Source organism: Hemiscyllium ocellatum, chromosome 34, assembly GCF_020745735.1.
Source record: "Hemiscyllium ocellatum isolate sHemOce1 chromosome 34, sHemOce1.pat.X.cur, whole genome shotgun sequence".
Taxonomy (NCBI): Eukaryota; Metazoa; Chordata; class Chondrichthyes; order Orectolobiformes; family Hemiscylliidae; genus Hemiscyllium; species Hemiscyllium ocellatum.
Window position 1 is genome coordinate 38,944,206 of NC_083434.1, and position 13,647 is coordinate 38,957,852.

The 13,647-nt window shown below is 43.6% G+C and overlaps 1 protein-coding gene across 2 annotated transcripts in view; it reads right to left on the bottom strand.

The window, feature by feature from the left end:
* Positions 1-718: 718 nt before the first annotated feature.
* The window catches only part of LOC132832244 (CUB domain-containing protein 1-like), a 114,256-nt gene continuing 101,327 nt past the window's right edge, over positions 719-13,647 (bottom strand). For both annotated transcript variants that reach the window (XM_060850068.1, XM_060850066.1), the window contains one exon: positions 719-3,482. In XM_060850068.1, coding sequence (XP_060706051.1) covers positions 3,098-3,482 — 385 coding nt within the window. In that variant the 3' untranslated portion in view covers positions 719-3,097. The remainder of the gene's footprint in view (positions 3,483-13,647) is intronic.

Sequence of the window (13,647 nt, forward strand, 5' to 3'; positions counted from 1 at the left end):
CAATTCCCACCTCGGGCAACTCTGTGTGGAGTTTGCACATTCTCACCGTGTCTGCCATGAGTTTCCTCTGGGTACTCCGGTTTCCTCCCACAGTCCAAAGATGTGCAGGTTAGGTGAATTGGCCGTGCTAAATTGTTAGGTGCATTAGTCAGGGGTGAATGTAGGGGAATGAGTCAGGGTGGGTTGCTCTTTGGAGGGTCGGTGTGGACTTGTTGGGCCGAAGGGCCTGTTTCCACACTGTAGTGAATCTAATCTAATAATAATAAAAAATAATACTCATGGTGTGGCCTCACCACGGCTTGGGATAGCTGCAGCAAGCCATCGTTACTCTGACACCGTAATCCTCACAGGCTTGATCAAAGTGGGGATTTGGTGGTAACAACTTTTGGGAAGGAGCTGCTGGTAACAATCCTGTGGTTGTCATTCACACTTTCTCTAGACTCACCGTCAGTCCTTCATTTGTCTGATGACCATCTCATTTCGCTCTGTAGCCCATCCCATTCACCTTTTCGATCTCTACCTCCACTTCCTCACAGACCTTTCCAATTGTTCATTCCTCACCCTCTCCTTTCCCAGCCCCTCGATGCTAAAACCTGTGACACCTCTCGAACACTTTCTGGTTGAGGAAAGGTCATTGAAAGGTCATAAGGGGAAAGGGGAAGATGAAGAGGTCTGGGCCCCTCATTGAGGCAGAATTGATTGACAGACAAATCCACAGTAAAAAAAGAAAATGACTTTATTAAAACAAAGAGCAACTGCAATCCATCATTCCAAAAGTTTATTTTTTTCACGTTTTTGGAAAACGTAACTGTCATTAGTCTCATCTGGTGAGTCATTGTCTCACAAATCCAAGCATTTTACACATGCAGCCTGAAAACAAGCGTTTTTTAAAAAAAACATAAATAAATTACCAGTATATACTGTCCAGGGTTTACATGAATTCAAATCCCGCCCACTTGTTTCACGATATCTGTCTAAGCACACTTGGTTAAAGTGGGGATTTGGCTGTAACCAATAGTATCTATGAAGGCAGGAGGCTACAAACAATTCAGACTCACTCCAGGATCGGGGGCTGGGAAATGTCGTGTGGAAAGTACAGTGAAAGACAAACACTTCACATTTACACCACTGGTTTAAAGAGCATGATTAAAGGGCAATCCTCTGATCTTCTCCCTCTGCTAATTTTGCCAGAGGCTTTGTATAGTTTTACTAACAGTAAAGACCGAGGAATTTAAGGGATGAGCTCAAAATTGTGATGTCAACATTGGATTTGTTGCTACAATTGGACAACACTTACTGAACAACTGTGTGTGTGTCAGAAATGACACGAACAAGCAATTTAAGGTCATCAGTTGGACTCTGAATGACTGATTGATGGTTAATAGCTAAACATTTTCATACACAGACCTTCTGCAGACAGAAGGAAATTGTTCAGGTAGTGCACTTTTGAGTTAAACAAAAATTTGTTCCCCTGGGGCACACCCTGACCACAGTCGATTTGCCTTCTTACAATTTAAACAAAATATTATCTGTGCCCTAGTGCATTCTCCATGGCAACCGTTCTCCACTTGCCAACAGATCAGCAATCTGTTTTTCATGCAATATAAGTTGTTAGTCCCTTTGGAAATTGCCATTCTAGCATGTGTCCTGATGAGTCTAAGACACAAAGCTCACTTGGCATCTTTCTGTTGCCAATAACTTTAAGTGCTCATGCCCCAATAGCTCTCTGTAACTCATGGTCGGGAGAGTCTGCCTGGTTTTGATTTCCAAGCCAAATCTTTGCGATAGGCTAATGTACAACATGTCAAAATTCACACAGACATTCTGTGCTGAGAACTACAGGGTCCTGCACCAACACTTGCAAGTGCTTCATAGGCTACCAGACAGAGAGGTCCACCCAACCTAGACCATTATTAGCAAGCCATTACTGGGTTTTGGATATGACTGGCTAAGTCAGCTATTATTCCCAATCTCTGGTTATCCTGGAGAAAGTAGTGGCAAGATGACTTTATGAACCACTGCAGTCCTTGGATGTTGATACACCCACAGTGGTTTTCAGAGATTGAAGAGTGTTACTGAGTGTACAATTTACAGAGTTTGGAAGTCACCAACACAACAGGAATTTACCATCATTTCTATTAACTGTACTGACCGATACAAGCTCTAGATAGGTGTAGCCTGCAACACACAAGTACAAACTGAGGTACATCTGACACATTAATTATATATAACACAAAACTCCTGTCACTTTAGGTGCAATAAATCATTTGGTTTTCTGGGACAAAAGGGACAACTTTTTTTTTTAAAAAAAAGACAATTTAAAAAGTAATCTTTACTCTCATCTGCCTCCTGCGCAACTCAGTAACTGAAAATGATTTAGCTGTGAAGAGGCAGGAACTGAATCTTCACTGTACTCAGCCAGTGGGCATTCGTGTTCCATGTGAACTGGGACAAGCTGTGACCTGGGTAAACCAGTTCAAAAAGATGACAACTAGTTATAATTAGTTTGAAGGACACTCCTCAGAGAGTGTTGGGTGAAGCGAGGAGCCAGACATCTAAGAATTATTACAAACCATACGAAATAAAAAGAACAAATGCAATGTCTCGTTCAGTGGCTGATCAGGTTCAGTGTCTACAGCGGGCTACATTAAGGAATTTGTGCTAGTCTGGACTTACAGTCACAGATAATGAGCAGACAAAATAAAATTACAGACAAGTGGCTTGTGCTGAATGCAATGCCACTTTCAAATGAGTGTAATGGCAATGGCCATCCCTAGCAATACCACAGAGAGGAGGCGTACCTTTATAAGTTTAAAACACTTCCCTCTGTGTTTCCCATTATCTGTGTTGAAGGGGAGCCGTGAACAGTGCAGGTGATGTAAAGGTGATGTTCGGGATGATGTGGAACTAAGCCCCACCACGAGACACAGCAAAAAGCAGAAGGCAGAGCATTACATCAAAACAAAAATGCCCCAAAATGTTGCCACATTCAGAAAAAGGTTAAAACCAGGGAGGCACAGCCCATCAAAATATTATTTCTTTGTAGTCGTCATGTGTACACGCACACACAGTTTGTTAGAACCAAGCAAATGGTTTGCTAGGAACTGGAATCTTGTTCATCCTTCTCAAGGATACTCTTCTCCACGTCCTGTTTCTTCACTGAGAACGTATACAGGTCATTGGCTACCATGGACATGCCCTCTGGCCAGGTGTCTTTGGACACGGTGCTGCGGGGAGGAGGGAGAGAAGGTGGCATCTCACCCATCGGACCATCGAAAGAACGATACACGTCCACCTCGGGGACAGTCGACATTCCTGACTTGTTGAAGTAATCAGCGTAAATACGGTCCTCATCAATCACGGCGTAAATGTGCGATTCGTTGTCCTGTCTCCCCTTCACAAACTTCCTCCTCTGACCTGGCTTACGGCTGCTCACACCAGGATAGTACGTGCCAAGGGCAGTCAACTGTTGTTGCCTTTTCCTGTTTGGGTTAGGATTAAAGAAACCTTCATCCTCAAGGAATGTACATTGCACATTGAGAATTGATAAATACAGATTGGAATCAAGTAGAATAGTGGAGAGGGATACAAATCTATGCATCTGTTTTATTCCCTCAGGGAATTGATTACTCCTGCTAACACCTCTCTCCCAAGCAGCCAACCTTACAATTGAATGCTGGAGTCAGCATTTTGAGAAATATAATTATGGTTTTGTTACAGGATGAAGTTTAGCAAATGGTGGATTGGGAGGTCAAAATTTCAGATTCTGAACCATCTCAAACCTGTCCATATCTTCTGTTGAGACAGGGACAAGGCATTCAATACAATACAGCACAGGAACAGGCCCTCCAGCCCACCAAATCTGTGCAGATTCCCAAGCCTTATTTAGACTTGCAACTTACTGCCCATACTTGGTACCCATCCATCTGTTCACCTCCTGGTCATACTTCTATCAAGATACACCTTAACCATTGCTAACACCACCTCCACTGGTAGTGCATTCCGGGCACTCACCATCCTCTGTGTGCAAAACTTCCCTCCCAAAACCTACCCCCTCACCTTGAACCTGTGCTTTCTTTGTAGTTGACCTTAACACCCTGGGGAGAAAGCCTCTGACTCTCCAACCTATCTGTGCCTCTCATAATTCTGTAGAGCTCTGTCAGGTCATCCCTCAGCCTCCATCTTTCCAGTGAAATCAATCAGAGATTATCCAACCTTTCCTCATAACTAAAACCCCCCAGATCAGGCAAAATCCTGGTAAACCTTCTCTGCACCCTGTCCAAAGCATCCACGTCCATCTGGCAGCGTGGAAACCTAAACTCTACGCAATATTCCAAGTGTTTTGTCCAGCTGTAACATAACTGGCTAACCTTTATATTCAATGGTCTGGCCAACGAAGGCAAGCCTGCTGTATGCCTTCTTGACCTTATCCAACCTGTGTTGCCACTCTCAGGGATCTGTAGACCTGGACTAATGGAGCAAGTGAAGTCACATGTGTGCAGGGTGTTCTAGCTAGGTGGATAAAGAACTGGTTGAGCAACAGGAGACAGAGAGTTGTAGTTGAAGGGAGTTTATCAAAATGGAGAAAGGTGACCAGTGGTGTTCCACAGGGGTCAGTATTGGGGCCACTGTTGTTTGTGATATACATAAATGATCTGGAAGAGGGCAGACCATGTACTGGTGGTCTGATCAGTACATTTGCAGATGACAAGAAGATTGGTGGAGTAGCAGAAAGCATAGGAGACTGTCAAAGAATACAGGAGGATATAGATAGACCGGAGAGCTGGGCGGAGAAGTGGCAGCTGGAGTTCAATCTGGGCAAATGTGAGGTGATGCATTTTGGGAAATCTGTTTCTAGAGCGAACTACATTGTAAACGGAAGAGCCTTGGGAAAAGTTGATGAGTAGAGAAATCTGGGAGTTCAGATCCAATGTACCCTGAAGGTGGCTGCACAGGTGGATAGAGTGGTCAAGAAGGCATATGGTATACTTGCCTTCATCAGACGGGGTATTGAGTATAACAGCTGGCAGGTCATGTTAAAATTGTACAAGACATTGGTTCGGCTGCATTTAATATACTGTGTAGAAGTCTAGTTGCCACGTTACCAAAAGGATGTGGACGCTTTGGAGAGGGTGCAGAGAAGGTTTACGAGGATGTTGCCTGGTATGGAAGGTGCTAGCTATGAAGAGAGGTTGAGTAGGTTAGGATAGTTTTCATTAAAAAAAAAGGGAGAAGGAGGGAGGACCTGATTGAGGTCTACAAAATCATGAAGGGTTTAGACAGGCTTTTTCCCCAGGGTGAGGAATAATAATAATAATAATAATAATAATAATAATAACAATAACAATAACAACAACAACAACAACAACAACAACAACAACAACAACGCAAGGGCATGCATTCAAGGTGAGAGGAGAAAAGTTTAAGGGGGATACACACGGAAAGAACTTTACACAGAAGGTGGTAGGTGCCTGGAACGCGTTGCCAGCAGAGGTGTCGAGGCAGGCACAGTAGATTCATTTAAAATGCATCTGGACAGATGCATGATCAGGTGGGGATCAGAGGGATACAGATCTTTAGGAATTGGGTGATAGGTTTAGACAGTGGATTTGGATCGACACAAGCTCGGAGGGCTGAAGGGCCTGTTCCTTGGCAGTAGATTATCTTTGTTCTTTGTACTCCCAGATCCCTCTATATGTCAATGCTCCTAAGGGTTCTATCATTTATTGTACAATTCGTACCTAAATTTGATCTTCCAAAATGCTTCACCTTCAAAGTCCATCTGCTATCTCTCTGCCCAAATCTGCAATCTATATCCTTTGACACAATCCTCCTCACTTTCTGCAACTCTGTCAATTTGGGTGTCATCCACAACTTACTAATCAGACCACCTACATTTCCTCCAGATCATTTAGATATATTACGAACAACAAATCCCTGTGGACCACTAGTTACTGATCTTCATTCTGAAAAGCTCCCTTCCATCGCTACTGTCTTTGATAACCAAACCAGTTTTGTATCCGTCTCGCCAGTTCATCCCAGATCAGAGTTAATTCTGGAAAATTCTTTTTAAAAAAAAAAGTCACCTAGATACCCAGGAAGCATAAACAAACTACAATAATTTACTGCTTTGTTAAATGTAAAATTGATAACATTACTGAGGGAAAAGACATTAACTACATTTTTTTTTTGAAAGATCTTAAATTGCAACAAAGGTTTACTTAAACCACACGGGTAATTTGAATGATGCATTACATACGTTTCTGTCACTCTCTCGGGCCTTCCTTTGATTACTAGCCTCAGGCCGAAAACCATAAACTAAAACGGAGGCAGAGCACAATAGAAAGCAGTTCAAAGAATTGGGGAAGTTATTGCTGCGATTAATCAACTGTCCAGCTTTGATTAAAGAGCACAAGTTAATAAAACAGAATAAAGCAACTGCAGTCTGCAGAGATGGCAGAGAGATTGATGCAACCCCCTTACCCCAACTGACAGACAGAATCAAGGGAGTCACCTCATCTCATTCTGACCGAGTAACGTGCTGATTGATCCAGTTTAACCAGATCAGTGATTGCACAGAAAGCTCAGATCTTCATTCGTCAATTTACAGCAATTACGCTGGAAAAATAGGACCGCAAAGTAGGGCCATAGCAACAGATGCCAAATTGAAGGGATTATCCCAACAATCTACTAAAACAGTCAAATTGGATCTACAATTAAGCTTTGGTGACACCAGAAGCATGTGTTAGAGAAATGACAGAGACAATATATTACCGATAAAACACTAAATGAATCTGCTGAAGTACAGACACTGAGTCAGGTGATAAAGTTTTACAAAGGTCAGGATGGTTGAAGAAAAACAGAATATTAAAAAGGTGCTTCACTGTAGAGTTTTATAAAATGTCCCAACTTAGAGATCAATTTGCGAGCAACTTTTTTGAAGGAGAGAACTCACCATCTTTAAAATAGAAACTGCTCCACTATGGACAGAAGGGCATCAAAAAGACGCTCTGTGCACTAGTCGATCCCCTGTGGCAATGCTCATGAGACAGATGATACAACAATTCAAGCAGATCAGGACTCTTTATAATCTCTTATGTTATAACCACTAAATCGGATTATGAAGCAAATATGAAGACTGGGCCTTCAAGACTCGATTACTACTTGCTCAGGGAAACTGTCAAATTGCACTATGGTCACCAGCTTTGTGTTCAGGCTCAATAAGAAGTGACTTTTGATAAAATGCTCCTGTGGAATGGTTACAGTACAGGGACAGGCCATTTGGTTCATGGAGCCAATGCTGGCTCACTGCATGAGGAGTCTTACTCTTCTCCCCTTTCCACCCCTGTAGCTCTGTGCTTTTTCTTTCTCTGAAGCTTATTCAATATCACATCGAAGGCCATGATTTCAGGCAGTGCTTCCCAGATTATAACCAGGCTCTCGACATTACAGTAGTCTCTCCAACCCTGCCTCCCCAACCTCCACCCCCATGTTGACAGATTTCTGGCCATTATGGAAATTAAGAGAAACGTGAGGGGGCAGGAAAGTGGAGTTGAGGTACATAATCAGCTGTTGATCATGTTGAACTGGACAGAACCAAGGGGCAAAATAGTCTACCGCTGCTCCAATTTCTCATTTAAAACCGATACTTTTAATTATTGGACTTACAGAAGAGAAAAGGTCAAGAGGCTTGATTCATGGTTAATGCCTACCATAGGGTCATAGAGATATATGGCATGGAAACAAACCCTTCAGTTCAACTCGTCCATGCTGACCAGATATCCTAACCTAATCTACTCCTATTTGCCAGCACTTGGCCCATATCCCTCTAAACCCTTCCAATTCATATACCCATTCAGATGCCTTTTGAATGTTGTAATTGTACCAGCCTCCTCCATCATTTCTTCTGGCAACTCATTCAATATACACACTGCCTTCTGTGTGCAAAAGTTGTCCCTTAGGTCCCTTTTAAGTCTTTCCCCTCTCATCCTAAACCTATGCCCTCTAGTTCTGGATTCCCCCACTCCAGGGAAAAAGACCTTGTCTATTTACCGTGTGTATGCTCCTCAGGATTTTATAAATCCTGAAGGTCATCCCTTAGCCTCTGATGCTCCAGGGAAAACAGGCTCAACCTATTCAGCCACTCCCTGTAGCTCAAATCCTCCAACCTGGCAACATTCTTATAAATCTTTTCTGAACCCTTTCAAGTTTAACAACATCCCTCCAATAGCAGGGAGACCAGAATTGCACACAGTGTTAAGTAGAACAGTATAGCCACCACCTGTAAAACTGGAGCAGCACTTGGAGTGGTGCCAGAAAATCAGAGGCCAGTTTACCAACACTCAGAGGTTTAGGGTTATTTATTTAATTTGGGTTATTCAAGAGATGGATAGAAAGCATTTCCTGTACTCCAGATTCAAACTGCTTGTCAAAACCTTTTGGAGTTAATGACATAGAGTCATAGTCATAGAGATGTACAGCATGAAAACAGACTCTTCGGTCCAACTTGTCCATGCCGACCAGATATCCCAACCCAATCGAGTCCCACCTGCCAGCACCCGGCCCATATCCCGCCAAATCTTTCCTATTCACATACCCAACAAGATGCCTTTTAAATGCTGCAATTGTACTTGGAGAATGACTGTCATGGGTAGTGGTGTATGAACAGTTTGGGAGCCATTACAGTATACCCCTTGCATATCTGAAATAAATTAATCATAGTTTTGGAACAAATGAATGTCTATACTCTATCTTCTTCGTTTTACCAGACCTTTCTCACAAAGCTGTTCTTTCTCTCTCCCACTGATAGGGCCATGTGACAGGTGCAACACAGCACAGGTCAATAGATCACAGCAGCCATTTTAAAATGGCAGCATCACTCTCCTGCACTGGGAACACACCTCAAAACTCATCAAAAACAGCAATTGCAGATTCAATGTACATGCTAACTATAAGTTTCCCTGACAGGCTGATGAGAAAATGTAAAGCGAGTTTGGACAGAGAGAGATGGTTGAAAATCCTGATGTTTTGGCAACTGGGAATTTTTAAACAGCATTTCAGCTGACCCTCTGTGAGCAATAAACTCCAACCCTTTAGAATTCCTGGCAAATCCTCCTGAAATTGATGCGGAAAGGAAGCCAAAATACCGAGAGACTTCTGCATCTTCTACATTCAACCTCAATTAATCTAACTGCCTGGGAAATGTTCCAGTTTCGATGGGCTTGGCTGCTGTTATTGTTGGAGCTTTGTCTGGTTCAGAACGAGCCATTTGAATGGGTGGTGAAGGCAAGGAATGTTTAAAAGGAATTGAATAAACACTTGAAGCTAAAACGGAACATTTATCAGGCAAAGTACGGGGAAAGTGAGACTAATTGCATAGAATCTTCACAGTGTGGAAACAGGCCCTTCGGCCCAACAAGTCCACACCAGCCCTCCAAAGAGCATCCCGCCCAAAACCATTCCCTTATCCTATTACTTAACATTTCCCCCTGATTAAAGGACTTAATTGAGAAAAGAAGCAAGTCAGTCAGGGACAAAGCAGAGAACAAGGTGGAACTGATAAATTAAACTGCATTTATTTCAATGCAAGAGGCCTAATAGGGAAGGCAGATGGACCCAGGAACATGGGACTGGGATATCATAGCAATTACGGAAACATGGCTTAGGGATGGACAGGACTGGCAGCTTAAAGTTTCAGATACAAATGCTACAGGAAGGACAGAAAGGGAGGGGGAGTGGGTTTTTATAATTACATTAAAGACAAAAAGGTAACCAGGGAGAGAATAGGGCCCCTCAAAGATCAACAAGGCAACCTTTGTGTGGAGCCACAGGAGATGGGGGAGATACTAATTGAGTATTTTGCATCAGTGTTTACTGCGGAAAAGGACATATTAGAAGGAGGAAATGCTGGATGTCTTGAAACACATAAAAGTGGATAAATCCTGATGACTCGATCTGGTGTACCCTTGAACTCTGTGGGAAGCTAGGTAAGTGATTTCTGGGCCCATTGCGGAGATATTTGTATCATCGATAGTCACAGGTGAGGTGCCGGAAGACTGGCGGTTGGTTAACATGATACTACTATTTGAGAAGGGTGGTAAGGACAAGCCAGGGAACTATAGACCAGTGAGCCAGACGTCGGTGGTGGGCAGGTTATTGGAGGGAATCCTGAGGGACAGGATGTACATGAATTTGGAAAGGTAAGGACTGATTAGGGATAGTCAACATGGCTTTGTGAGTGCGGAATCATGTCTCACGAACTTGATTGAGGTCTTTGAAGAAGTAACAAAGAGGATTGATGAGGGCAGAGCGGTAGATGTCACCTATATGGATCTCAGTAAGGCGTTCAACACGGTTCCCCATGGGAGATTGGTGAACAAGGATAGATCTCATGGAATACAGGAGAACTAGCCATTTGGATACAGAACTGGCTCAAAGGTAGAAGACAGAGGGTGGTGGTGGAGGATTGTTTTTTAGACTGGAGGCCTGTGACCAGTGGAGTGCCACAAGGATCGGTGCTGGTCCACTACTTTTCATCAGTTATAGAAATGTAGTGGTTCTGTTCGCCGAGCTGGAAGTTTTTGTTGCAAACGTTTCGTCCCCTGGCTAGGAGACATCACCAGTGCTGTGGAGCCTCCTGCGAAGCGCTTCTTTGATGTTTCTTCCGGCATTTATAGTGGTCTGTCCTTGCCACTTCCGGGTGTCAGTTTCAGCTGAAACTGACACCCGGAAGCGGCAAGGACAGACCACTATAAATGCCGGAAGAAACATCAAAGAAGCGCTTCGCAGGAGGCTCCACAGCACTGATGATGTCTCCTAGCCAGGGGATGAAACGTTTACAACAAAAACTTCCAGCTCGGCGAACAGAACCACTACAACAAGCACCAGAGCTACAAATCTTCGTACAAACTTTGAATTTATAGAAATGATTTGGATGTGACCATAAGAGGTATAGTTAGTAAGTTTGCAGATGACAAAACTGCAGGTGTAGTGGAGAGTGAAGAAGGTTACCTCAGATTACAACGGGATCTTCATCAGATGGGCCAATGGGCTGAGAGGTGACAGATGGAGTTTAACTTAGATAAATGCGAGGTGCTGCATTGGAAAAGCAAATCTTAGCAGGACTTTTAACCTTAATGGTAAGGTCCGAGGGAATGCTGATGAACAAAGAGACCTTGGAGTGCAGATTCATAGCTCCTTGAAAGTGGAGTCGCAGGTAGATAGGATAGTGAAGAAGGCATTCAGTTTGCTTCCTTTATTGGTCAGAGGATTGAGTCCAGGAGCTGGGAGTCATGTTGCAGCTGTACAGGACATTGGTTAGGCCACTTTGGGAATATTGCATGCAATTCTGGTCTCCTTCCTATTGGAAGGATGTTGTGAAACTTGAAAGGGTTCAGGAAAGATTTACAAGGATATTGCCAGGGTTGGAGGATTTGATCTATAGGGAGAGGTTTGACCTATAGGCTGGGGCTGTTTTCCCTGGAGTGTCGGAGGCTGAGGGATGACCTTTAGAGGTTTGTAAAATCATGAGGGGCATGGATACGATAAATAGACAAAGTCTCTTCCCTGGGGAGGAGAACTAGAGGGCGTAGGTTTAGGGTGAGAGGGGAAAGGTATAAAAGAGACCTAAGGGGCAACCTTTTCACACAGAGGGTGGTATGTGTATGGAATGAGCTGCCAGAGGAAGTGGTGAAGACTGGTATAATTGCAACATTTAAGAGACATTTAGATGGGTATATGAATAGGAAGGGTTTGGAGGGATATGGGATGGGTGCTAGCAGGTGTGACTAGATTGGGTTGGGATATCTGGTCAGCATGGATGGGTTGGACCAAAGGGTCTATATCCATGCTGTATATCTCAATGATTTTAACCTACACATCCCTGAACACTATGGCAATTTAACATGGCCAATCCACCTAAACTGCACATCTTTGGATTGTGGGAGGAAACCAGAGCACCCAAAGGAAACACACACCGATGCAGAGAGAATGCGCAAACACCACACACACAGTCACCCAGGCCTGGGTTGAACCTGGGTCCCTGGCACTGTGAGGGAACAGTGCTAACCACGGAGCCACTGTGCTGCACTGGCTGCATCACGAGCTTGCTATCTGTGACTCTACTTTCCGGGAGCTATGACCCTACGCTCCAAGGTCTCCTTGTTCAGCAACATTCCCGAGGACCTTACCATTAAGTGTATAAGTCCTGCTAAGATTTGCTTTCCCAAAATGCAGCACCTCACATTTATCTAAATTAAACTCTGTCTGCCACTTCTCACCCCATTGGCCCATCTGGTCCAGATCCCGTTGTAATCTGAGGTAACCTTCTTCACTGTCTGCTACACCTCCAATTTTGGTGTCACCTACAAACTTACCAACAAACCTCTTATGCTCACATCTAAATCACTTATATCCAAATGACCTCCCTATCGTGCTGAATTATTCCATGCAGAGGATAGTAGCCTTCAGATTTCACTTCCATATGAGGCACACAGACACACAGAATATATGGGGCTTACAGCAGGAGTAGGCCATTCAGCTGTTGGAGACTGTTCTGCCATTCAATACAATCATGGCTGATCATCCCAGCTCCCTGTTTCTGTTTTTTCCCCATATTCTTTAGCCCCAAGAACTGTATCTAACTCCTTCTTGAAGACATTTTGTGTTTTGGCCTCAACTGCTTTCTGTCACAGAGGAGTCCATAGGGTAACCACTCTCTGGGTGAAGACATTTCTCCTCACCTCGGTCCTAAATGGCCTATCCCATACCCTTAGGCTGTGAGCTCTGGCTCTGGATTCTCTGATCACTGGGGACCATTTAGCCCTGTTAGAATTTTATAGGTTTCTATGACACCCGCCCCTCCCCTCATTTTTCAAAACACCAGTGAATATGGTCCTAACAGATCTAATCTCTCCTCATACATCAGTCCTGCCACCTCAGGAATCCTTCACTGCCCTCCCTCCATTGCCAGAACATCCTTCCTCAGATAAGGAGTCCAAAACTGCACACAATTCTCCAGGTGCTGTCTCACCAAGGCCCTGTATAATTGCAGCAAGACATCCCTTCTCCTGTACTCAAATCCTCTCACTATGAAGGACAACATACCATTTACCTTCTTCATCACCTGCTGCATCTGCAATGTTTACCCTGAATGACTGATGTACAAGGTTTCATTGGGAAAGGGGAAAGTGCAATCTATCACCATACAGATAATAATCCGCTTTCCTGTTCTCGCAACCAAAGTGATAACATCACAGTTATCCACATTAAATTGCATCTGCCATGCACGTGCCCACTCACCCACTTTTCCGAATCACACTGAAACATCTTTGCATCATCCTCCCACCCAGCTTTCTGTCATTGGCTATTGAATTATTAATATACAGAGTATCAAAATTCTGTAGTTGGGTTGTAGCAATTTAGTCGATTCACCAGGATTAACTTGCACCCATCCAGAAGTTTGTGTATTTTTTAGGCTGCAAAAAAAATTTACAAATATTTCTGCTTTGAAGTGAAGTTGAAACCTTTATCAAATCGGTGTGACGTGTCAGAGAGTTGGCCAGCAATAATCCGAGAGAACACACGAGATTAGATGTGAAACATTCTCGGAAAGTGACTGTGTGCTGAGTAACAAACATGGGGTAAGCC